Source organism: Ahaetulla prasina, chromosome 7 (assembly GCF_028640845.1).
Source record: "Ahaetulla prasina isolate Xishuangbanna chromosome 7, ASM2864084v1, whole genome shotgun sequence".
In the NCBI taxonomy this organism is placed as follows: Eukaryota; Metazoa; Chordata; class Lepidosauria; order Squamata; family Colubridae; genus Ahaetulla; species Ahaetulla prasina.
Window position 1 is genome coordinate 50,210,542 of NC_080545.1, and position 27,796 is coordinate 50,238,337.

Genomic DNA, 27,796 nt, shown 5'->3' on the forward strand with positions numbered 1-27,796 from the left:
GCGGAGATTTCCAGCCCCACCATGAGCTGCCTGGCCAGTCCCATATTCCAGAGCTCTAGTCACAGGACTGGCCATTGGTCATCCCGGAGCAGCTCGGGTGCGCTGCAGACCACCAAAATTTCCTCACGGACCACCGATTGGCCAAAATATCTAGTCCTGTCTGCCTCCTTTCTTGCTTTAGTTACACTCGTTTCAGCTACTGCAATTTGCTTTATATCACATGAAGATAAATTTCAGAAGTTGGAATATTTTAACTGAGATTCATAGATCAGCTCTTATACTATTTAACTTTATTACCTAATTATTTCTGCATTCAGTTTAAAATACTAGCTTAAGCATTTTAAACAATCATAAGTACCCTGAAGTCTAAATCGAACACCATATCTAAATTTAAATTTCTCTGGAATAAGTTCATGGAATTCACAATTGCAATTTAGGGTTGCTAGTTCTGTTATTTGATTTGCAAGGGCCGTTTTAAAAAACATTAGGTCTTGACGAAGTTATACATCTAGCCAATGTTATGCATCTGAGCTAGTCAGCTATATATTGTAATGTTTTACTAAAATAAAACATAGTATTTCAGTACTTAGATAATGAAAAGTAGTAAGTCTTGGGTTGATAGGGATTTCTATGCTGTGGAATTTTTATCATGCATTTGGTCTTCTGCTTTAGGAACGTTATAGATGACAGAACAATGCTAGTGTATTACCAAACTATTTCATTTTTTTATTATGCTTGTCATAAATTTGGTATGGAATTAGTAGCATCTCTAGTAAATATGAATGATGGTTTAATATGAAATTGCCATGGTAAATCAATTTTAAATTTTAATTATCCTAAGGTATTTATATTTTTCCATGGAGGTTTATAATTTAATAAAGGAGTGAATGCAATAATAATTTTATAGTAGTTTATTTCTGGCTAATGCACAAATAATTAATTTCTTTTAATAGAAATACCTAGATATCTATTCTAAACTACCACCTGTTAAGACCTAAGCATTTAATTTCTGCTGTTCCTCTGCACTGTTAACTCTTTTTTTAAATCTGTTTTCAGGAGAAGCATGTGAGTATGGTTCATATTGAATCCAGAAAATCCAAGCGAAGGAATTCAGAGGTAGAAATATTTGTGGATTGCGACTGCACCAAGAAAGAATTCAATGAGCTCATTCAGCTGTTAAAGTATGAAACAAACATTGTGACTCTGAATCCTCCAGAAAACATCTGGACTGATGAGGAAGGCAAGGACTATTGCTTCTTTTCCTCATCTGGGTTCCCCCCCATTTTATTATGAAATCAGCCCAATTATATGAAAAGAGAAAAATGTTTGATTCCCTTCCATCTCGTTTTTTTCCAGAGCTGGACTGTGTGCCTTGGTTTCCCCGGAAGATTGTTGAATTAGATAAATGTTCCCAGAGAGTTCTTATGTATGGCTCCGAACTAGATGCAGATCACCCTGTAAGTGTTTAGAGACAATCCAGCGAAGCTCACCAAATAACCTACTAATAATGTAGCAAATGATTTAAATGAATGAATGCAATACATTAAGCAGTTTTGGTCCAATCTGTTTCTTAAGTACAGATCTCACATTTTGATTTGTCCTCTGATATATCTCTGCCTTTCTGGAACGTTCATATGTTAGATTTAGATGGGTTTGTGGATTGCAGCTTCTGTTTCAGAAGTACACTAGAGAACTTTGAGAGGCAATTTTCATTTATCTCCATTGCAAACAATGCAAGAGTTATAGTTCTAAATCGTAGTGATATTCATGCACACTGCTGTATGAGCTTTTAAAAATATAGATATTAAATTAACATTCCAGGGACTGTGGGAGGCATATGGAAATCTGGTAACACTCCAGGAGATAATTATAAATTAGAAATCATAGCATACTTTAGCAGGAATGCAGCTGGCACATAGGGTCCTTGTGTTTTCCCCTCCCTTATTTTTAACACTTTGGTCCTATTTCAGCTCATGTTTCACTGTCTGCAGGCCCACATACTGCCTGAAACCATTGCATCCAAAACTTGAGGAAATCAACCCATTGATACTGTTTGTCTTGCTTTCATTATTGCCTCTGCTTACTCCTCACAGAATAAAGTCAGCTTTTAGTAAATCATCTAACTCCTAAATCATCCAACAGTAGAGATATAATACCGTGTATTATGTAAAGCACACAGAAAGTTACTCTGCAACTATCACTACGCCTACCCTCATTCCCTGTTCTTTATAGGATTATGCTAGAGGTGAGAATAGTGCTTTCATTCCAATACTGAGTATTTGCACATAGGCATTTAGTAGTATTTTGGAAATTTGAGGAAGGTCTGTCATATTTTCTCTGGGAACTTCTCCTGCTATCTCAATCATCCAAGACATGGTTGTCCAAAGGTGCTTTTCCAAGTGGCAATTGGACTTCCTTGGTTTTTTACCCTTAAAAATGTTTCACATTTCATCCAAGAAACTTCTTTAGTTCTTAGTTTTTAAAACTGAAGAAGCTTCTTGGATGAGAAATGAAATGTTTTCAAGGAAAAATACCAAGAAATTCCCGTTGCCTTTTGGATAAAAATCATGGAAATTTGTGCCCATGATTGATCAGTTTCTTCAGGGAATGTTGGGGAGTTCTGTGCAGTATGGCTGTACAATACTTTAGATTCAGTTATTCCAAAGGTGTTTTTCAGAAGGCAACTGGACTAGGGGTGGGTTCTACTTACCTTTACTACTGATTTGCATCGTGCCCGTGTGTGCGTGCTTGCTCTGCTTGTGCGTGCGCACGCTCTTCTGCGCATGCGCAGAAGAGTTTTGATGATGTTTGGGTCAATGGGCGGAGCCTCCCATCGGTTTTACTACCGGTTCTATAGAACCAGTCTGAACCAGGGGCAACCCACCACTGAACTGGACTTTCTTGAAGCCCAATAAAATATTGCATATTTAATATTTTGGAACCCAAGCTCAACTCAGCATTGTTTTCTGAGAATAAGACCTCTAATGAAATAAAGTCAGATGCAAGGGCCTTCAAAATTGCTTTATGATCCAGAGAAAGTTAAAATATACTTGATTATTTCCAGTCAATAAATAAATGAAAGACATCAGATTCTACATTCCTTTGTTCCATCTTCACCCAAAGTCTATGGAGATTTTCAATTATCCAAGTCATGGTTGTCCCAAAGATGCTTTTTCAAATGGACTTTCTTGGGGCTTTTTTCCCTTTGAAAATGTTTTACTTCTCATCCAAGAAGCTTCTTCATTTCTTAGTTTTTAGAATTAAAATGTTTTCAAGGAAAAAAATTAAGAAAGTCTAGTTGCCTTTTGGAAAAACATGTTTGGGACATCTTCACCCAAGATCCATGGGACACAGAATAGGCAAAGATAACAGCAGTTTTTTGCCTCCATTCCACCTGCCACACAATCATCTTTTAGCATGTGAGAGGATTTGAGGCAAAGACTGGTAGAGGAAAGATACCTCCAATAAAAGCACTATTAATTACTTATTAATGTTGTTAATTAATTAATTAGTTAATTAATAAATGTTCTGATTTTGTCAATTTACTCATAAGTGATTCTAAGAGGCCTTGGTAAGATTTGAAACTTGAAAGACAAGGTAATCATAGCAAGTAAATAATACAAAGAGAAAAAAATCTCTACTTAGCAGATACTTGCAATTGTAGATATAGAAAAGATAGAGCAAATTTTGGAAGCTAAATCTTAAACATGCTTGGGGTAATTACTAAAAGATTTCAATTTGGGAAAAGTTGTTTCCCCCCCTTGGATGAGGGTAAACTGCTTTCAGCTCTGAAGGTGTTATGAATGAGAATGTTCATAAGTATTTAAAACTTGGATGATTTAAATTAACCCTCTTTTCTATCACTTCCCTGCCTCTTTGGTATAAATTAATTATTTTTATTTGCTTCAGGGATTTAAGGACAATGTTTACCGACAGAGAAGAAAATATTTTGTAGATGTTGCCATGAGTTATAAATAGTGAGTACTCAATATTTTTTAAACTTTCAATTTTAAAGTCTTTATCCTCAAATACAAAAAAAGATACGCAGCCCTCTTTTTCTTGAATATAAAATTTGCAATAGGCAGATGGTGATCATTAAGCTGTAACTATTTATATTACCAAATTGGCATGAGGAACAAAAAGTTGAGTTTATTTGGACTGAATTTTGGAACATATCAGTATTGGTTCATTCAACTTTGTTTTGCTTTCATAAATTAGCCATCTTTTCTAGCCTAAACAGGATTGAAATTAGGATTTCTGCATGCAAAATGTAAGTACTATCTCTGAATTCTGGAACTGTAGTTCTTTTCCATTGTGCTTCTGGCCATGACAGCATGCATTTACAGCAATGGCTCAAGAAACTGGACAGCTGGGTTGGATTGAACTGAAATAGTTATTCATGATATGAGTAACAGTAGACCAATTGACTTGATCATTATATCTAAGGCTTAAAAGGGATAGTGGTATCTGGAGCAAATGCAGCTTTCATTACAATGATGATGCAGGTAGTCATTGATCAGTGATTGTCTTATTCAGTAACCATTCACAATCACAATGAAAATGGCCAATGTCTGCATTTGCAACTTTTGTAGGCAGGTACAACCTTTGTAAAGCAAAGCAAATCTGATGAAAAATCAGAAGTATAGACACAAAGCAACAGCTTTGCTTAATGACCAAGTTGCCAGCCATTGTCACTAAATGAGGACTACCCAAACACGTGTTATGATGTCATAATGCATAATCGTAAGATTCATCACAAGGAGCCAAATTTGTATTATATCTTATTGTGATACATGCTCTGTCACTTTCGCTCTGTGTTCCCTCAGAGATGCTTCTGCTTCTTTGTTCAATAGATGGAAAGATTGAAATGGGTGGATAGGCATTCTCCAGGGAAAGTTTAGTTGCATGTGAAGGTTTCTGTCTGCTAGTCATCCCTTTTCTGCACAGAGGAGAGCACTAGCTATTGAGAGAGGGTGGACTGCCTCTACCTTTTCCTGATATGAGTAGCCCATTTATTTATTTTTCTCTTTGATATAGCTGCCCATTTCACACAGGTGATTCATTGGCTTGATGGTGAGAGATGTTTCCCCTCCTTTGGATGCTTGAGTCCCAAGACAAATAGCTATAATTCTGCCTTTCCCAGTGTGGCTGTCCCGCAGATCTATAGACATTAGGTATCAAAGCTAATGCCAACTCCCAGTAAAGGCAATTACTGGAAACAGTTCTGTGTCAGAAAACATTCTGGAAATTGAAGCATAGTCTTGAAAAGGGGTTTGGATTGCGGAGACTGGCGATATGTTTTGAAAAGACAGATCTTGTCAAGCACTTCTTTACATTTATGGTTTCCCAAAGGCTTTTTCTTCATGCCATATGCTCTGCCATCAGATTGATGGGCTCCTAGAAAAGGATTTATATAAGATGTGCTTGCTTGCTTCCTTATTTATTTACATATATTTCCTACAATAATTTCCCCACTAGCAATGTACAGCACTTTCTAAAGTCATCCAACCTTTACTTGTGCCAAAACAGCAGTATGAAGACAGGCACTATATCATATCAATAATGGCTAGGCGGATGGTATAAAAATACTATAAGTCATCAGTGAGGAAATGGTATACATTTATATACATTGCCTAGTAGCAATAAATGACTAAAAAAAATTCCAAAAGCAAAATATAATATTAAAACAGAATGATCATAAAACTCTAAATGGCAGCATGGAATTGCAGTAAAGAGAGAAAAATAAAACACAGAAAACATAAACCCTGGGAATGCTTCCAGGGAGTTTATCTAAGCCTGTGGATATGTTGTGATTGGTTGCATAGTTATCAGATAGATATTCCACCCATCACAATGCTATGAGTGGAACAGGAGAAATTGGGAGCACTGTTTTAATTGGTATATTTTAACGTGTGTCATATGCAAATTAAACTGTAATAAACTGTCACAGATAGCTCTAAAGAAATGGAGGATTGAGACCAGGAATTGCTAAAATTTTGATTTTTTTTAGATACTCTCCTATCTCATTATCCAAATGTCTCTTAAATCATTTGCCATTATGGGCATGCTTTATGCTGGTACTTCTTTGCAATGATTTAGCAGTGATAGTTCTACTGCCCCATCCAGTTCTGATCTTCCTGCCACATATTGATTACTCTTCTATTGCACATGTGTTGATCTTCATAGCACCTTCCTTCCCTCCTTCCTGTTACTCCATTTTTTGATCTTTCTACCACTTATCTGTCAACTTTTAAAATATTTTTCCACCTCTCATCAGACTACCAAGCTACCACCTATATCCACAATCCATTTATGTAACGTATTGATTTAAAAAAGTAGCAACTGCCCATGATCCATCATGCACACAAGCACACATATTTTGGAAGTCCGGGTTTATATTATAAGTTCTTCTCAGGCCCTTTTGCGGGCCTTGTTTTGGATCCAAATAGGGAAATGTAACCTTCTATTTCAGCGATGTGTTCCCAATACTAAGCCTGTATTAAATAAGCAGACTCACCTAAGGTCTGAGTTGACATAGTGGTCTTACTCCAGTCTCCATTTTCAATACATATCGAGCTTCATCTCCAATTATATTCAGTCAGAAAAATTCAGGCCAAATTTTAAAGGACACCAATAAAATTAAATTCATAAACTTATATAGTTGCAGTCTAATATATGTAAATTTACTCCCAGGCCAATCCATCTGAGTTCAATTGTGCCTTCTCTCACCAAAGAAAGTATGTATAGTAGGCTTCTCAACTTAATTTATATGCAATAATATCAATTCCATAATATCTTTAATACATTTGGAACTTTTTCTCATAAATATGTGTCATTTATTCATTCATTCATTTGTTCATGGCAGACCAAGCCCACAGATTGAATTCATTATTATTCCCAGGAGTTGGTAAATTTCCAGCACAACCTACAAATACCTGCTGTTTTGCAATTTTCTTGTCACATAAGTTTCCAAGTCAACCTAATTCCAATTGTGTTCTCATTTTACTTGTAATGGGGCAAACTTCACACTTCAAAGCAGGCACATTCTAATTCTATGTACTCTTCAATTTGATGGTTCCTTTTTCAATTGTGAATCCTTTCTTTCCTTCCCCTCCAACTCCTTTGTGGATTCACTCCATTCCTGAATATTATAAGCAAAGAAATGGAAAGGGGGAAATATTTCTTTTTGTTGCAGACAGGAAAAGAGCATGCCTAAAAGCTTATAAAAATATTTATTTTATGGACATATATATGAAATGAAGAATGACTAACAAAAGAAGAGGGAGGAAATTTGTATTTTACAGAGCTGTTCTTCCCTTTGTATGAACTACCACTGCCTTATTAGCATTTAATAAGGATCTCCTGAATACAATACTTTAGTGCATAAGCTCCTGGATTTGGTTTAGGAACACATAACTAGTTTCAGGCTGGGCTGACCCATTTTTTTCTTGATTACCTGCTGCGCCAGTTTTTCTACATTTAATGTAAGAAAATAGAAAATGTTGAAATGTGTGTACAATATGGCTTAATCAACACATGCTAACGAGTAGCGACTCCCCCTATCCCTGGATAGATGATTAGTGCTGTTTTTCAAAGCTTGCTTTAACTCTTTCCACCAGGACAGTATTTTCTTCTGAATGATTACTCTTACAGCACTGTACATTGCTCTGATATGCTGTGAGGTTTTATTTTTCGTTGTTCTATTGTCCGTGTTCTCTCCTCTATGCATTACCCTGTGTGTAGTTTGATGTGCAGCTAAACCCTTTTATCCTTTTATAAGCTAGACTGTAAATGTAAATCTTGATTCTTTATTAAAGAACAGAATAAGGTGAAACAGTGATGCTGAGTATGGGCTACAGATTTTGTCTTCGGAAGAATATGTGTCCCAGACTAAGGTGGATTCTTCTGAATGTTTCTGTTACCTCAGAACATTACAAAATGGAGTCTGGCTTCTCGGGATGTAAGGATACTCAGTAGGGTCAAAAATACTCAAACCAATGTTCCAAACAGTGAAAGGTTTGTCCCCAGACACTAGATGGGGCTCAACACATGCCAGATAACAACAACAGTATATATACATAATTGTATGCTGGAGGCATGACACCCTACATCTGTGATATGTTGTGCAGCATTTGTTTTCATGAAGAATCCATATGCACCTTAAAACTAAATGCACGGTTAGTTAACTTTCTGAGAGAACTAAAATGGAATTTGACTAAACATATATGGGAAGTATTGAATATAGTTGAATATGTCTCTGGGAGCTAAAAAAATAATTTTAATAATCTCCGAGGAATGATCAATATCATTCCATAAAAGGAGAAGCTAATGAGAAAAGGAGCTAAAGAAGGCAGGAGTGCATAATGAAGGAAATGTAATTGTAAACAATTCCAAGAAAGAAGAAAAATGTCAGAAGAAGCCAATATGGCTGCACAAAAAGCTTGGGGAATATCTAAAGCCCAAAGAGAATAGAAATGGTCAGAGAGGCAAGAAATTCACCAAGGAGGAGTGCAAACATGAATCAGGAAAGCTGATAATTAGATGATGAAGCAAGTGAAGAAATAGGACTTCTTAGGCTATGCTCAAAGGCAAAATGACAACAAAGAAAAGGCATCACTTGTTCATCACTTATTGTGGCTTAGTATACTGCAGTTCATATTGTTCAGTTAGCTCATTGGGGAGAGAAGGATGAAGGGGCAGACTGAAGCTTGAGATTGATAGAAAGATGGCCAAAGAGTATCTGTTGAGCGCAGGACCAAATTAATGTCATCTTGGGGAATGAAGGAAATTTCCAGTGTGAACTTTAATGTCTTCAATTGGAAAAATCAGGGAAAGCTGGCAAAGTACAGTATATTTGCCAGATGTTGTTTCTACATTTTCTGTGTGGGATACTACTATATTTTTTTCTCTTATTCATGACCCAGCAAGCCTCTTTTCCAGGGACAAAGCTGTTAAATAATTGCAAGGAACAAATTATCATATTCTTTTGAAAGAGTAGAAATTATTTGTTTACCTTTTAAACTTTTATTGTGCTGTTTGTATATTAATACTTTTCTGTAAGTTTTAACATGTTCAATCTATAGAGCTCTCTTTTTATTACGTTTACATTTTAGGTATTGTGTTGATTATATTTTAATACTTCTTTTGCAACTTTAATAAGAGCTAGATAGCTAAATTTCTATACAGGATCCCCCTCCTACACACACATTTAGCATAATCCAGGTTCCAAATTATTATGTAAAAGCAAAATTCAAACACAAAATATGAACAATATCATGGTTTCCAAATTGTTCACCAAAATATATACCGAGAAGGAAAAAAACCCTCACCTTTTAAAAATTCCCAGCTAACGGTGGACATTACAGAATAATGAATCGTTAGATTTATTTAGCAGACAATGTTTATCAACATTACAACACTATCTATATTTTATATATCATGGCATAATCACAACTAGAATATTTTGCTATCTTAGTTTTCCACCCAGGCTTTCTATCTACTAGTCATGATTCTCTTATGATATGTTACTAACATTCCCCTTCCCCTTCCTAGCAATACTTTGCTACAGATATTGTGTTGTTAGCAAAAGAAAAATATGAAAGGCTGGGTGGGATAGGGGTGAAAAATAGAAAGCTACTTGTATTTAATCAAAATTTCCATAATTTTGTGGAACTGGAAGAAGCCAATATGGCTGCACAAAAAGCTTGGGGAATATCTAAAACCCAAAGAGAATAGAAATGGTCAGAGAGGCAAGAAATTCACCAAGGAGGAGTGCAAACATGAATCAGGAAAGCTGATAATTAGATGATGAAGCAAGTGAAGAAATAGGACTTCTTAGGCTATGCACCGGACAGAATACCACCTAGACAGAATACCACCTAGACTGTCATTTGGTGCTAATTGCTGTTCCATTCTTTGTTTGCCCTCATTCTGGACTAGTACCATCTGTTATCATCCTGCCATTCGGAGATGGAGCCTCTATTTTGCCGATTCTTAGTCTCAGCTGCTACACATTATACTTCTTATGAACTCTTGCGCCTGCGGTGCCCCGCCTCAGGGCCCTCCTCACTATCGAGGCCGGCCTCCATGTGGTCTTGGGACCCACAGAGGTGGCATCACGAAAAGAAGAGCTTGTGGGGTTTTTAGAGAGAATTTTAAGGGGTGGGAGGGTAAGGGCGGGTAATGGGGTAACCCGTCGGGTGAGGCCAGTTCCTGCACATGCTCATGGCGGTTTTCTCTATCAGGTTCGGAGGTTATGGGGAGGAGTGTGTTCCTATCTGTGAGGGTGGTTCGATCGACACGGTAAGTGGGAGAGGCAGGTATGGCGGAAGCGAGGGGTCATATCAAGTTCCGGGAGCGCGTGCTCGATGTCTGAAAGCGATCACGCGCTCCGACCCCTTGGACTTCTCCCGTTCCCCGGATGGTCAGGATCCTCAGAGCTTGGGCCTTCGGCTGATGCTGTGCAATGCCCGGTCCGTGGTGAACAAAGCCCCCCTTGTTTGTGACCTTATACAGGGGGGTTCCGCGGACCTTATGGGCATTACGGAGACCTGGTTGGGCACTGAAGGGGGCGTGCCCCTTGTTGAGATGTGCCCGCGGGGTTCCCGTGCATCCCATCAGCCGAGGGCCCAGGGTAGGGGTGGGGGGGTGGCGGTTGTGATTAGAGAGAGTCTAGAGCCGAGGGAGACCACTGTACCTCAGATTGCCGGGTGCGAATCCCTCTTTGTGAGATGGGGTCGTAGGTGTCAGATGGGTTTGCTGATCACGCCTGGCTCCTTGCTGCGTGACAGCTGCCCTGCCCGAGCCCCTGGAGGTGCTGGCTGGGGTGGCAGTTGAGACCCCCAGACTTTTAGTCATGGGGGACTTTAACTTGCCATCTTCTGGCTCGTCATCGACAGCAGCTCGGGAGTTCACGGCTTCCATGACAGGCTTGGACCTGACCCAAGTAGTTGATGGCCCTACTCACATTGGGGGTGGCACTCTGGACTTGATTTTTCTCTCTGGTCAGTGGTTGAGAGATCTGGACTTAAAGGAAATAGTCATTGAACCTTTGTCATGGTCAGATCACTCTCTTCTTCGCCTGGACTTTCTGACCGCCATTCACCACCGCAGGGAGGCGGAGCCGACACGTTGGTTCCGTCCCAGGCGCCTGATGGACCCGGATGGGGTCCGGACGGAGCTTGGGCCATTTCCTGAGGGTCTGGCTCACGGCTCGGCTGAGGAACTTGTTGCGGCCTGGGAGCGGGCGGCGGGGCCTTAGACCGTGTCGTGCCTTTGCGGCCTCTGACCCGGCGCGGGTCCCAACCGGCTCCTTGGTTCTCCGAGGAGCTGAGAGGATGAGCGCGGAGAAGACGCCTAGAGAGTTCCTGGAGGTCTAGCCGCTCGAAGCTGATCGGACACTAGTGAAGTCCTATACTAGGACTTACCTAGTGGCATTGAGGAAGCGGCGTAGCTCGCCTCCTCCCTCATTGCATCGACAGATAACCGCCCAGCCGCCCTGTTTGGTGACTCGCTCCCTCCTACACCAGGGGAGCGGATGACCCGCTGCAGGGACGTGCTGAGGAGTTTAACGGTTATCTATACGATAAAATCGCTCAGCTTCGGGATGGTTTGGACCAAGATTGCGGTGATCGGGTGAGATGCTCGAGGGTGGTCTTGGCGATATTGTTTGGGATGAGTTTGACCCTGTGGCTCCTGAGGACATGGACAGGTTGCTGGGTAGGCTGAATGCCACCACATGTTTACTGGACCCGTGTCCCTCCTGGCTGGTGCTGGCCACTCAGGAGGTTACACGAGGCTGACTCCAGGCGATTACGGTCGCTTCTTTGGTGGAGGGTGTCTTCCGGCCGCCTTGAAAGAGGCGGTGGTGAGGCCCTCCTTAAGAAGCCTTCCTGACCCGCTGTTTTAGGTAATTATCGTCCGGTCTCCAACCTTCGCTTGGCGAAGGTTGTAGAAATATGGTGGCATATCAGTTCCCTTGCACCTGGATGAAACTGTCTATCTAGACCCGTTCCAGTCCGGTTTCCGGCCGGTTACAGCACGGAGACGGCTTTGGCCGCGTTGGTGGATGATCCCTGGAGGGCCAGGGATAGGGGTTGTTCCTCTGCCCTGGACCTATTAGACCTCTCAGCGGCTTTCGATACCATCGACCATGGTATCCTGCTGCGCCGGTTGGAGGGATTGGGAGTGGGAGGCAGGTATGGCGGAAGCGAGGGGTCATATCAAGTTCCGGGAGCGCGTGCTCGATGTCTGAAAGCGATCACGCCCGACCCCTTGGACTTCTCCTGCCTCGGATGGTCAGGATCCTCAGAGCTTGGGCCTTCGGCTGATGCTGTGCAATGCCCGGTCCGTGGTGAACAAAGCCCCCCTTGTTTGTGACCTTATACAGGGGGGTTCCGCGGACCTTATGGGCATTACGGAGACCTGGTTGGGCACTGAAGGGGGCGTGCCCCTTGTTGAGATGTGCCCGCCGGGTTTCCATGCATTCCATCAGCCGAGGGCCCAGGGTAGGGGTGGGGGGGTGGCGGTTGTGATTAGAGAGAGTCTAGAGCCGAGGGAGACCACTGTACCTCAGATTGCCGGGTGCGAATCCCTCTTTGTGAGATGGGGTCGTAGGTGTCAGATGGGTTTGCTGATCACGTACCTGGCTCCTTGCTGCGTGACAGCTGCCCTGCCCGAGCTCCTGGAGGTGCTGGCTGGGTGGTAGTTGAGACCCCAGACTTTTAGTCATGGGGACTTTAACTTGCCATCTTCCGCTCATCATCGACAGCAGCTCGGGAGTTCACGGCTTCCATGACGGCCTTGGACCTGACCCAAGTAGTTGATGGCCCTACTCACATTGGGGTGGCACTCTGGACCTGATTTTTCTCTGGTCAGTGGTTGAGAGATCTGGACTTAAAGGAAATAGTCATTGAACCTTTGTCATGGTCAGATCACTCTCTTCTTCGCCTGGACTTTCTGACCGCCATTCACCACCGCAGGGAGGCGGAGCCGACACGTTGGTTCCGCCCCAGGCGCCTGGTGGACCCGGATGGGTTCCGGACGGAGCTTGAGCCATTTCCTGAGGGTCTGGCTCACGGCTCGGCTGAGGAACTTGTTGCGCCTGGGAACGGGCCGCGCGGGGCCTTAGACCGTGTCGTGCCTTTGCGGCCTCTGACCCGGCGCAGGTCCCAACCGCCCTTGGTTCTCCGAGGAGCTGAGAGGATGAAGCGCCGGAGAAGACGCCTAGAGAGTTCCTGGAGGTCTAGCCGCTCGAAGCTGATCGACACTAGTGAAGTCCTATACTAGGACTTACCTAGTGGCATTGAGGAAGCGAGGCGAGCTACGCCTCCTCCCTCATTGCATCGGCAGATAACCGCCCAGCCGCCCTGTTTGGGTGACCCGCCCCTCCTACACCAGGGGAGCGGGATGACCCGTTGCAGGGACGTGCTGAGGAGTTTAACGGTTATCTATACGATAAAATCGTTCAGCTTCGGGATGGTTTGGACCAAGATTGCGGTGATGCGGGTGAGATGCTCGAGGGTGGTCTTGGCGATATTGTTTGGGATGAGTTTGACCCTGTGGCTCCTGAGGACATGGACAGGTTGCTGGGTAGGCTGAATGCCACCACATGTTTACTGGACCCGTGCCCTCCTGGCTGGTGCTGGCCACCAGGAGGTGACACGAGGCTGGCTCCAGGCGATTACGATCGCTTCTTTGGTGGAGGGTGTCTTCCGGCCGCCTTGAAAGAGGCGGTGGTGAGGCCCTCCTCAAGAAGCCTTCCTGACCCGCTGTTTTAGGTAATTATCGTCGTCTCCAACCCGCTCATGCTAAGGTTGTAGAGAGTATGGTGGCATATCAGTTTCCCTTGCACCTGGATGAAACTGTCTATCTAGACCTGCTCCAGTCCGGTTTCCGGTCCGTTACAGCACGGAGACGGCTTTGGTCGCGTTGGTGGATGATCTCTGGAGGGCCAGGGATAGGGGTTGTTCCTCTGCCCTGGTCCTATTAGACCTCTCAGCGGCTTTCGATACCATCGACCATGGTATCCTGCTGCGCCGTTGGAGGGATTGGGAGTGGAGGCACCGCTTATCGGTGGTTCTCCTCCTATCTCTCGACCGGTCGCAGTCGGTGTTGACAGGGGCAGAGGTCGGCCCGAGGCGCCTCACTTGTGGGTGCCGCAGGGTCGATTCTCTCGCCTTCTGTTTAACATCTACATGAAGCCGCTGGGTGAGATCATCAGTGGTTTCGTGAAGTACCAGCTGTATGCGGATGACACCCAGCTGTATTTTCACACCGACCACCCCAACGGTTATCAAGTGCTGTCCCGGTGTCTGGAGGCCGACGGGTCTGGATGGGGAGAAACAGGCTCAAGCTCAATCCCGCCAAGACAGAGTGGCTGTGGATGCCGCATCCCGCACAGTCAGCTAAATCCGCGGCTGACCATCGGTGGCGAGTCATTGGCCCCGATGGAAAGGGTTCGCAACTTAGGCGCCTCCTGGATGAACGGCTGTCTCTAGAAGATCATTTGACGGCCGCCTCCAGGAGAGCGTTCTACCAGGTTCGCCTGGTACGCCAGTTGCGCCTTTCTGGACCGGGATGCCCTATGCACGGTCACCACGCACTCGTGACGCCTCGCCTGGATTACTGCAATGCTCTCTACATGGGGCTCCCTTGAAGGGCATCCGAGGCTACAGTTAGTCCAGAATGCGGCTGCGCTGGTGATAGATGGAGCCCTCGTGGCTCCGTGATAACACCCATCCTGCGCAGGCTGCACTGGCTGCCTGTGGCCTTCCGGTGCGCTTCAAGGTTTTGGTGACCACCTTTAAAGCGCCCATGGCATTGGGCCGGGTTATTTACGGGACCGCCTACTGCTACCGAATACCTCTCACCGACCCGTGCGCTCTCACAGAGAGGGTCTCCTCAGGGTGCCGTCAGCGAGGCAATGTCGCCTGGCGACGCCCAGGAAGGGCCTTCTGTGGGGCTCCCACCCTCTGGAACGAACTACCCCGGACTCGCCAGCTTCCGGACCTTCGGACCTTCCGCCGCGGGCTTAAAACATACTTATTTAATTGTGCAGGACTGAGCTAGTTTTTAAATTTGGTTTTAATTGGGTTTTAATTGGATGTTTTAATTAACGGGCTTTTTGAATAAGTTTTTTAACTGTTTTTATACTGTATTTATATGTTTTTAAATGCCTGTAAACCGCCCTGAGTCCTTCGGGAGATAGGGCGGTATATAAATATGATTAAATAAATAAATAAATAATAAATATGCTCAAAGGCAAAATGACAACAAAGAAAAGGCATCACTTGTTCATCACTTATTGTGGCTTAGTATACTGCAGTTCATATTGTTCAGTTAGCTCATTGGGGAGAGAAGGATGAAGGGGCAGACTGAAGCTTGAGATTGATAGAAAGATGGCCAAAGAGTATCTGTTGAGCGCAGGACCAAATTAATGTCATCTTGGGGAATGAAGGAAATTTCCAGTGTGAACTTTAATGTCTTCAATTGGAAAAATCAGGGAAAGCTGGCAAAGTACAGTATATTTGCCAGATGTTGTTTCTACATTTTCTGTGTGGGATACTACTATATTTTTTTCTCTTATTCATGACCCAGCAAGCCTCTTTTCCAGGGACAAAGCTGTTAAATAATTGCAAGGAACAAATTATCATATTCTTTTGAAAGAGTAGAAATTATTTGTTTACCTTTTAAACTTTTATTGTGCTGTTTGTATATTAATACTTTTCTGTAAGTTTTAACATGTTCAATCTATAGAGCTCTCTTTTTATTACGTTTACATTTTAGGTATTGTGTTGATTATATTTTAATACTTCTTTTGCAACTTTAATAAGAGCTAGATAGCTAAATTTCTATACAGGATCCCCCTCCTACACACACATTTAGCATAATCCAGGTTCCAAATTATTATGTAAAAGCAAAATTCAAACACAAAATATGAACAATATCATGGTTTCCAAATTGTTCACCAAAATATATACCGAGAAGGAAAAAAACCCTCACCTTTTAAAAATTCCCAGCTAACGGTGGACATTACAGAATAATGAATCGTTAGATTTATTTAGCAGACAATGTTTATCAACATTACAACACTATCTATATTTTTTATATATCATGGCATAATCACAACTAGAATATTTTGCTATCTTAGTTTTCCACCCAGGCTTTCTATCTACTAGTCATGATTCTCTTATGATATGTTACTAACATTCCCCTTCCCCTTCCTAGCAATACTTTGCTACAGATATTGTGTTGTTAGCAAAAGAAAAACATGAAAGGCTGGGTGGGATAGGGGTGAAAAATAGAAAGCTACTTGTATTTAATCAAAATTTCCATAATTTTGTGGAACTGGAAGACGTCAATGAATAGGTATGTGAAAATTGATTATTATGTATATATTATGTATATATATTATATATATTATATATTATATATATTATGTATATATATTATTATGTATTATAAATATGTATATTTATGTTGTTTTTAGATGGCTGTACACCGCCCTGAGTCCCTAGGGAGATAGGGCGGTATAAAAATATGAATAAATAAATAAATAAATAAATAAAATAAATAAATTAAATTCTGACAGAATTGGTGAAAAGCATGGATTGGATTGACAAGTACTAACTCCTTTTGAAATAGCTATTTGGGGGATTGACAGTTTAGAAAATGTAATTGGGCAAACTACTGTTTTCTCAGTGTTTGTTGTTCTTGATTTTTTGTTTTAGTGGCCAACCAATTCCTAGAGTAGACTATACACCTGAAGAAATAAAAACTTGGGGCGTGGTATTCAGGGAGCTTTCAAAACTCTATCCTACTCATGCTTGTAGAGAATATTTGAAAAATTTCCCATTACTCACAAAGTACTGTGGCTATAGAGATGATAATGTCCCACAATTGGAGGATGTCTCTATGTTTCTCAAAGGTAAGCATCAAGCTTCGTTTCCAGGTAAGGAAAGTACTATAAAAGCAATTACATAAAGCATGTTAAAATCTAATATTTTTCTTTCTCTTGATATGTCTGTTTGTCTTAGAACACTTCCATTGCATCCTTTCAATATTTATACCCCTCCAAATCTGTTACTAATAGTTTGAAACAGATTTTTATTAGATTCCTCTTTGCTGCTCAAAACATTCTATGTGCATTGTCTTATCTATGTTTAGATAAAGAACACCACAAACCAACCTGTCTTCTTACTTTGCCTGTATCAGATTACTTGTACATACATACTCATATATACCTAAGAGACAGTGGTGAAATTCAGGTTTTTTTACTACTGGTTCCGTGGGTGTGGCTTGGTGGGCTTGGCAGGGGAAGGATACTGCAAAATCCCCATTCCCTCCCCACTCCTGGGGGAAGGAGATGGTATTTGCTGGTTCTCTGAACTACTCAAAATTTCCACTACCGGTTCTCCAGAACCTGTCAGAACCTGCTGGATTTCACCCCTGCTAAGAGAGTGTTATGAGTGGAAAATACATGGGAAAGGCTGTTAAATATAAACATATTTCTTGAATCCTTTCTGCAAAAGTTTGGGAGACCAGCTCATTTGGGAGACCAGCTAACTTTTGTATTTGAAATTCCCTATGACATGTGAAGCTGAAATGACATCCATGCTAAAGATATTGTAAGCAGGAATTTTAACCAATAGTCATGACCATACTGGAATGTGTTGAACTTAAGGACTAGTAGAGTAAAGAAGATATGCTGTAAGCCATCTAGTATATACAAAAAGTAAAACAAAAATACCAGGAATGGAGAAAAGCAACTGCAGTGAGCTGGGGAAGAGAAGTTCATTGTGCTGCTGTGCTGAGGCCTGGAGGAAGTGGTAGACTGTGGAATCTGGAGGGCAGAGATTACAGGGCTGTTCTGGGAGCCTTTTTTGACTGATGTTTCATGTGCTGCAGTCAGCAAGAGTTGTTGAAACTCTGATGAAAACTAGGCTTAGATAAAGCAAATGACAAGCTTTCTACTTTCCTCTTATAGTTTTGGTCACTTTGACAGCTCATTGAACACTTTATTTCCCCATGCCTTTGATAACTTTGTTTTTCTTTGTAGAGAGAATAAAGTTATTTGTGGGCCCTTTTGTAGTGATCCTGAGAGTTGGTATTTTTGATGACATATAAAATGTAATGATGGGGTTAGGTGGGAAATGAACTCTCTGTTGATATTAAAAATACAAGAAAACTACAGCAAAGTACTCTGATAATAAAAAAAATCAGAAAAACACCATTTCAATTGAAAGTATTTATATTTAGTATTTAGTTTGAAAAGCTAGCTCTGCCACCTTTCTTTATTGTATCTTTATAACTGTCCTTTGAATCTTGAGAGGCATATCTTTCAATGGTGCCTTTTGTCTACTTCTTTGTGTTCCTAAGAGATTCCTTTCCCCCCCATTTGCTCAAAACTATAAAAGCATCGGAAGGTCCATAGTATTCACTCAGCCTATGACATCAGTGAAAATTGCAGGGCAGATTGGGTGGGTGGGGAAAATAAAGCCAGGTGTCTTTTTTTAAAAAAAGAATGTATTAATGAAATAACAAGGAGTCAGCTTCAAATCACAGGAAGTTTAGAGTGACCCAAAAAAGAGAATTTTCCTAAAGAAAATGGCAGTTTAAAGAGGGGAAATGAGATTTTATATTTGATGCACTTAGAGAGAAAAAGGTTACTTAGAACTTTCTGGTAAGAGGAAAATAACCAACAGGACCATCAATATCTAAGACTAAGACAGCAGTATATGTTAGGAGACTGTAGCAATTTCTTGTAATAGACAATGTGTTACATGGTTTTTTATTCATCTACTAGGCTTTCCAGCTGCCTTCAGAGATGGAGCTTACTGGCAATTTTCTTCTGAAAAAAACATTCAGCCCAGTCAGTTCTTGTTCATGAAATAGGAAATAGGATTGTTGGGTTTTTTTGTTTTTGTTTCAGGCAGCAAAACATCATAGCCATTCCAGAGAACTACTTTTTAACTTAAATATAGTTTTTGGACCATCAATCACAGTTGTAAAAGATTGTATGCAGCCTATTATATCTCAGTGAAGATTTTTTAAAAATGATTTCAAAGGAAAATCTAATAGTGGCTGCTCCACATCTAGAAGATTTTACTTACCCGTATATACTCGAGTATAAGCCGACCCGAATATAAGCCGAGGTACCTAATTTTACCACAAAAAACTGGGAAAAACTATTGACTCGAGTATAAGCCTAGGGTGGGAAATGAGGCAGCTACTGGTCAATGTAAAAAATAAAGATAGAGCCAAGTAAAATAACATGAATATTTATTTGAACGAAAATTGCAAAATGTCTACTCTGCAATTGTGCTGGGAAAGCCCAGGGTTGCCCGAGCATGAAAAAGCAAGAGAAGATAGTAAAGCAATAACCCAGTTCTCAAACCGCTTGTTCCAGCCTAAAGTATAGGGTCAACTAGAAGAGCGATCCGGAGAGAGAGTTCTGAGGACTGGGGCAGGGAAAGGCCGCTGAGGAAGGAGGATTCCCAGCTCTAAACAAAGGGAAATCCCGGCAGACCCCCACGGGAAGGAAGGGGACGGGCTGACTCACCGAGCATCTGGCTGAAGAGCAGCTGCTCCAGGTCGCCCAGCACGGTGACTACTAGCTCGAGCGGCTGTGCGGGGTTCCCGAAGTACATCGAGACGTAGACTCGAGTATAAGCCGAGGGGGCGCTTTTCAGCACAAAAAACGTGCTGAAAAACTCGGCTTATACTCGAGTATATACGGTATATTTGTATTTTATATGCAGGTAGTGGGGTATGATGGAAACAGTAGAAAAAATAAAATCTTATAAATTTTGGAAGATTTCATATGTACAAAGGACGCTCTTTCCTGAAATAATAATGATATGACTATTTTTGGGATGTGTTAAAATTGACCTTGTCAGAGGATTTAACTCCTGCCCCTTTAAAACAGATTCAAATTGTATACCACTTATAAGGCAAACTGCACCTCCAAGATTCCAGATAATAGAGAGATTATTGAAATTTCTGAGAATTAGGTACACATGTAGAGATTACTTATGTTGGATAGATTTTGCTTAAAATGAGCAACTCTGGATAAATTTGTAGAATTATATAAGTATGGAGTTAGAAAGACTATTTAGCCAATGAAATGTATTACCCTGCTCAAGAAAGTAATTCAAATTAATATGTCTACAAAAGATGGTTTGCAATTTCTACTTGAACAAATCCAGTGAAGGGAAGCCTATTGTTATTCTTGGCAACTGATTTCATTGTCAAACCTCTCTTACTGTTAGGAATTTTTTTTACCATTCAATGGGAATCTACCAAATGAAATCCATTATTCTATGTCCCACACAATGACCTATATGACAATCTTAAAATTTGTAAGCTGCCCAGAGTCACCTTTTAGGGGTCATAGGCAGCATAGAAATTTAATAAACAAACAAACGAATAATAAATCTTACAAATTGCTGTGGTATCCCATTAAGCTTTCTCTTCTGGTCCTAATTTCTTTAATCTTTCATTTTAGTTAGTTGATAGTTCCTGATCATCTTTATTGCTCTTCTGTTCCAACTCATCTTAAAATATATATTCTAAAACTGGACACAATTCTTAAAATGTGATCTGAGCAATACAGTTTAAGGTGGAATAATGATTTCCCATATTTGGAAATACTATTTCTGTAGTATTAAAATTGAATTTGACTTTTTTTCCAGACCTATCCCCCTTCTGAATCATATTCAGTTTGTAATTAATTACTATTCCAAGATCTTTTTCACAAGTATTATTACCATCCTCTGTTGTGCATTGGATTTCTGTTTCCTAAACGAAAACCTTTTATTTCTGTCTTCTAAATTTCACTTTATTGCTTTGAAACCATTTTTATCTCCTATCAAGATAATCTCTTAGGGTATTAAAAATCCAATCAAATTTTGACATCTGCATATTTGATAAGCTTCACTAAATGCTTGCTAATTACCATGTCATGGGGTGCTTTGTCAAATGCTTTGCAGAAATTATTCTCATAATCAATTAAAGAAGTTACCTAGTCAAAAGAATAAGATAAGGTTATGGCAAGGTTTGTTCTTGACAAACTCATACTGACTTCTGCTAATTGTTTTCAAGGTGGTTAAATTGTCTTTAAGGTATTTACAGATTGATTTCTTTATGAACTGCCCTAGAATTTTCCCAGTATTGATGTCAGGATGATTGATCTGTAATTTGCTGAATCTTTTCTTTTCCTTCTTTTGAATATATGGAAAAGCATTAATTTTTAATACAGTTTTATACTACAATCTGAAATGTTATGTAAATGATGAAATGTGAATAATAATAATGTTTTGAGAAATTTCTCCTTCTCCTGCAATGTCATGATCCAAGTACAAAATGAGCAGAACTTGTACCACAAATACTAAAACACTGTTCATCATTTCATACAACTTATCTGTTGTTCAGGATTTCACAGTGATGATACACAAGACTTTCAGCAAATTCCTATGATGCAATTCATCAGGCCTGGGTTAACTAAGCTCTAAGTGGTAAAGTGGTATTAACTTTACATGTTTCTATTAGCCTTGGGTAAGATATTGGATTAGAAGATCTCCAAAGTCCCTCCAATTTATGAGTCTATGGTTCAGCCTTCAGTCCTGCTCATTTTTTATAATTATAATTTATAATATTTTTTTTGCTGGAGAAGCTAGAACTAAAATTGGATTTGAATGGTTTGCTATTTCTTTCTTTCTTGTTTTTAGACCAGTTTGCCATACTGAATAGTTGGTATACTAATTTCTTTTTGTTTTGAGCATAACTAAAGAAATGTGGGTTTTTTTTGTTAATATCCTTCAGTAATCTCAGTTAGACTAAGTGTTCATTTTCACCAACATTTTTGTATAGCCATATTGGCTTCTGCTATCTTCCATTTTGTCCTAATTGGAATTGCTGGCAGTTATGCTTCTAATATCTCCTCCCTTATGAATTCCATCTTGAACTCATTAATTTGTCCTCCCATGGAATCCTACTTATCATTCCTTTGAGTTTATTAAATCCTCATGTTTGAAGCCCAAGTTTTGATTAACTCAGTTTTAGTCTCCCTATCAATCAAAGCATAACTGATCCTCTTATGACTTTCTTTACTCTCCACCTGATAAGGACACAGTTGGCAGCATGGCAAAACAGGAATTTCTTAAAAGACCTAGGCTTATAAAATTTGCCTCCCAGTAAATGTTGGACTAATTAAAGTTTCTTAAAGTTCATGTATCTTTGAAAAATCTGCAGTTTCATTTTGGAAGGTATTATCCACATTATCTTTTTAGTTGGGAGGGCAATAGTAGATAACAAGAATATGTTTATTTTTATTTCTTCATTCACTTGCTTTAATTCAGATGATTTCTAGCATTCAAAAATCCATTCATCTGGAAATCTAAGCAGAGATGGATATGTTTAATATACTCTCTTTTTCTTGCCCGTGTTCTTTTGGAACAAATGGTATCACAAACAGCATTGCTATCTTCTCATCCTGGGAATCTCTTGACCCTTGTCTCTGTGACAGCATATTTGTTCTTATGTACTGAGTTTAAGTTCATTTTGTTTCTTTCCTTTACTTTATGGCAGTGATCCTCATGGTTTCTCTACCTACTAAATAAGTTCCATGAGTTAAGTAAACTCTGTTTTGTAAACACTGCAGTCTTATTCTTTACTGCTCAAAGATAAGTCCCATCTGTTGGATAGCAGCCAATGTAGTATATTGTGATGCTAATAATGAACAATTATTTTAAAAGAAATTTGACAATAGTTACTTGTATCAATCAATTAGAATATGCAAACATACATAATGAAATACAATAATGTTGATTTTTCTTCCACTTCAGAAAGGTCTGGTTTCACAGTCAGACCAGTGGCTGGATATTTGTCCCCTCGTGATTTCTTAGCTGGTCTGGCTTATCGAGTGTTCCACTGTACGCAGTACATACGCCATGGTTCGGATCCCCTTTATACTCCAGAACCGTGAGTATCATTTGTGATAAGGCATTACTGCAATTAGGGTTTACCTTTCCACATACAACCTGAGGTGGCACACAGGGCCACAACATCTCTATCTTCATAATAATTTGGCAAAAGTAGGTTCAATACTGTGGCTTAGTTTTTCCAGAGTCACTGAAAGTCGGGTGGCATAGTAATAATAATTATAATTATGATAATAGCTGATGATATGATAACTGGTAATAATAATAATAATAATAATAATAATAATAATAATAATAGAATAGAATAGAATTTTTATTGACCAAGTGTGATTGAACACACAAGGAATTTGTCTTGGTGCATATGCTCTCAGTGTACATAAAAGAAAAGATACCTTCATCAAGGTACAACACTTACAACACTTAATGATAGTCATAGGGTACAAATTTAACACTTAATGATACAACACTTGGGCCTCTGGTGGCTCAACAGACTAATGCAGTCTGTTATTAACACAGCTGCTTGCAATTACTGCAAGTTCAAGTCCCACCAGGCCCAAGGTTGACTCAGCCTTCCATCCTTTATAAGGTAGGTAAAATGAGGACCCAGATTGTTGGGGGCAATAAAAGTTGACTTTGTATATAATATACAAATGGATGAGACTATTGCTTAACACAATGTAAGCCGCCCTGAGTCTTCGGAGAAGGGCGGGATATAAATTCAAAAAACAAGACAAACAAACAAAAACAACAACAACAACACTTAATGATAGTCATAGGCTACAAATAAGCAATCAGGAAACAATATCAATATAAATCGTAAGGATACAAGCAACAAAGTTACAGTCCTAAGTGGAAGGAGATGGGTGATGGGAACGATGAGAAGATTAATAGTAGTGCAGATTTAGTAAATAGTTTGACTATTATGCTAGTTTTCGTTAGTTATGATTTGATAATTACAATTACTAGGATAATTAAAAAAGTGGCATAAACCAGCAGTGGTAGTTCCAGTGATTGGTACACTGAATGCCATACCAAAAAATTTTGGGACCCTTAGAAAATCTGCACAATATTTGCCAGTTTGTTAGTGTGGGACTGAAGAGATCCAAATTAAGGTCACCACTCAGCTATAGAATTCAATGAATCATTTGGGACAATTACTAATTTTCAGTTCAAAGTAGTTTATGAGATTAAAACTGGAGAAAGACATCCTGTCCAGTGCCTTGACTCTTTTGAGAAAGGGCAGGATAAAAATTCAATTATAAACTCAATAAGCAATAAACTTTAGGGAGAATAAAGCAACCTCCAATGACTGGGTATTCTTAATATCACTCAGAAAATAGCCATAACAATAACATTTTTTATCAGTAGTTTGTATTTTGAGCCATGGGACGTTTAAATGTTCTTTTTAGTGATTTTTCTTGTATGAAACAAGAAAGTGGAAGATTCCACTTGAATTAGGAGAAGGAGTTTAAGCTTCTCCATCATATCTTGCCTCAGGAGATGAGTTTCTGCTCATATGGAATAGTTATTTCTGCCAGGGCCAGTTTTATTTTACTTTGTATTTATTCTTAGAACCTTTTCCCCTTCATATACTTCAGAAATCCAAAAAGGGTGGCCAAACAGCATCTTTTTTGGTGACTGTCAGGCCTCCCCCATCATTTTGGGGGTTTAAAAACTTAAATTGGTTCTTGTAGTTTCATCTCTGTTTTAGGGAGGTTGGAGGGGCAAAAAAAGTATACTTCTGTCTCTGTAATCCATCCCTAAAAACCCTGGAAACCCTTTCCTCCATTTAATGCCCACTTCTGGAGTATAAGCCTTGATATACCATGCAAAATAGGAAGCAACCAGGATACAACTGAATGTTCTTTGTTTTCTTATTATTCTTTAGTGAAAGACAATCCAAAATATGGGTCATTGATACTCTTTGAGCTTAATTGTTTTCTTGCAGATATTTTGTTACCCAACTAGGTAACATTATCAGTGCTGATAGCTAGCATTGATAATGTTACCTAGTTGGTATTGAAACAACTATAAACAAACAACCAAACTCAGAGAGCACCAAAGACCCCATGGTTCAATCCTCAGCTACAAATATTCTCTTCTCTTGATAATAATCTAAATGGTGCTGCAATTCTAATACTTTTTGCCATGAGATTAAGTCCCATTGATTCAATGAAACTTCTTCAGACTGAACATTGCATTTGATTGCAGTGGAAATGTATTTTTTACTTTATTATATATCTTTCAGCTCTTGCTAGGAGATATCGTATCATTGGTGCTGTTACAATAAAGTTTTTTTAATGAATTCATAAAAACCTGAGTCATGCAAATTGTCATGTACCATAACAGAATGGCAAAATATTGAATAAGCACTAAATGGCAGCATTGGTTTCTCTTGAATTTCTTTGCTGCTATCTAGAGGCCATATGAATTTTTAAGAAATATATATTTTATTGAAAGTTCTAACAATAATTAAGAACTGATACAACTCAAATAGAACAAAAAGAAGAGACAAAGGGAGAAGAAAAAAAGAGAAAATGATAAAAGTGCAGATTCTTTTTTTTAATTTGCATTTATATCCCGCCCTTCTCCGAAGACTCAGGGCGGCTTACACTATGTTAGCAATAGTCTTCATCCTATTTGTATATTTATATACAAAGTCAACTTATTGCCCCCAATAATCTGGGTCCTCATTTAAAAAAGATTTAAAAAGGAAAAGGAAATAAAAATAAAAATTTATTCTTTTTTCCCTTCCAGATCAATTTTTTTCCAGGAATATATTTAGTTTAGCCTTTAGGATTATTGTGTTTCAGTAGTGCTGATTTGTGTATAAACCTTTGATAGTTTCCCATGGCAGTATTTATAATGAGATAAATGATATAGGATTGAACTGCAGGGCAAAGTTCTGGATTCTGCAGCCAAATGATTTTTCAAAGAAAGACAATTGGGGACAATGACAAAAGAAGTCCATGATATAAATACCATGCATATGTGACAAGGTATGCCAAGTCTAATACTTTTAGCACAGGCCTACATAGTGAATATTGAATTAAAGATACTGTTGTTTTAAAATTATAATAAAACTAGGCTAATTCTGAAACAGGATTATAGAAATGTTTTTTCTTTTATCATGACAATATCGTGATTTATGTACACTTAAAAGATGGTACTCCATATACTCAAAAGAATCTCTGTCCTTCTCTTGGGTGACTAAAATGAAATAGCTGCTGGGGAATTAGTAAGCAGACACTTTCTGCTTATTAAGGAGTTAGTTGTATTAATTCATTCCCGAATAATCTGGAAACAGGCTAGATCAGCAATGATGGATCTGGTCACATTCAGAAATAAGTTGAATTGTTAGAAATTGTTAGAAATGAGAGATGGTATCACATTCAGAAATAGCAGGACCAAAATGCATTTAACAGAGCAATCAAATAAAACTCTCACAAGTAAACATAATTTAATAGTAACTAGTGAAACCAGTGATAAAATGTTGCATTGAACAGTTGTAATTTAGGGCAGTCTACTTCATTTCACTCTTGTATACTCCAAGTTTCTGGACTTCCTACCTACAGTCATTTAGCTTGGCTTTTTTTCAGACGGCATTTTATTTTCAGGAGCAGGGTTTCGTTGTTGCTCTTTTGCTTGGCAATGCAAGAACTGAAGCACTGCAAAACTCGTGAGGGTCATGAGTTCTGCTGCTCAGATCAACACTCTGCTCCTGAAAAGAAAACTTATTAGGATATCAAGTCTTGAAATCAATAAAGGCAATTCCATTTCTATTCAAGAGTCAGTAGTGGGTTGCTCCCGGTTCACCCCGGTTTGGGTGAACCAGTAGTGGTGACAGTGGGAGTCTCTGCCCTCCCAGACATCATTAAAAGTGCTCTGCACATGCTCAGAAGTGCCGCATGCTTGCATGCTACTGATAGTGAACCGGTAGCGCTGGAATTTGAAACCCACTGCTGTCAAGAGTGTTCATTCACACACTTCCTTTAGGATAGGTGTGGTCCCAATATGTTGAACATACTGATTGGGAATACTAATTATAAGTCACTCAGAGTCATGTATTCAATATAGGTGAATAAATAGAAATCAGCCAACAATACTTGGAGAGGAAAGCTGATTTTTAAAGATTTTCTTCCTTCTTTATTATTTTTATAAATAACTCAAGATGACAATCATACCTAGTACGCTTTCCTTCTCCTATTTTCCCCACAACAGCAACCTTGTGAGATGAGTTGGGCTGAGAGAGTGGCCAGCCCAAAGTCACCAGCTGGCTTTCATGGTTTGTGTAGGGTGGGACCAAAAGTCAGTCTCCTGGTTTATAGCCAGGTGCCTTAATCACTAGACCAAACTGGCTCTCTTAGTGGAAGCCTTATTAGTGAAAAGAAAGGGATGTATGTACTTGAATCATGAGTTTAGATTATGTTTATTTAGTAACGAGACAAGCTTATTCCCAAAAGTGGAGTCTCTTATAAAAAGCACAAGGTGGCAGTTCAGAACCAGAAATGAATGCTAAGTCTATGAGATCTAAATCATAAACTCTCTTACACTGGTTCTATATTGTAAAACAGTAAAAAAAAGAAAACAAACCATTTGGGAAAACAGGCTTCTTAACGCCTCTATTTTCATATTCACACACAGCTTCTTAATTGTTCTGATCCTTACATACACATCTGTGATCTAATCAACAAAAACGGATAGGTTGGTATGAATAACTCATTGCCCTGACTAAGGGGAGGGTGTCAGAAATATAATGGGGAACTAAATATAATACTAAAAAAAATAATGATGAATATAGAAATAAATACATCGACACCAACATCCCCACACACAAACACACATTCATAATACCG

At 39.6% G+C, this 27,796-nt stretch overlaps 1 protein-coding gene across 3 annotated transcripts in view; it reads left to right on the plus strand.

Annotated features, from left to right (window-relative positions):
- Nucleotides 1–27,796, plus strand: part of TPH2 (tryptophan hydroxylase 2) — a 102,488-nt gene that overhangs the window by 11,171 nt on the left and 63,521 nt on the right. For all 3 annotated transcript variants that reach the window (XM_058191873.1, XM_058191871.1, XM_058191874.1), the window contains 5 exons: nt 1,057–1,240; nt 1,357–1,457; nt 3,910–3,977; nt 16,731–16,927; nt 22,845–22,980. In XM_058191873.1, coding sequence (XP_058047856.1) covers nt 1,057–1,240; nt 1,357–1,457; nt 3,910–3,977; nt 16,731–16,927; nt 22,845–22,980 — 686 coding nt within the window. The remainder of the gene's footprint in view (nt 1–1,056; nt 1,241–1,356; nt 1,458–3,909; nt 3,978–16,730; nt 16,928–22,844; nt 22,981–27,796) is intronic.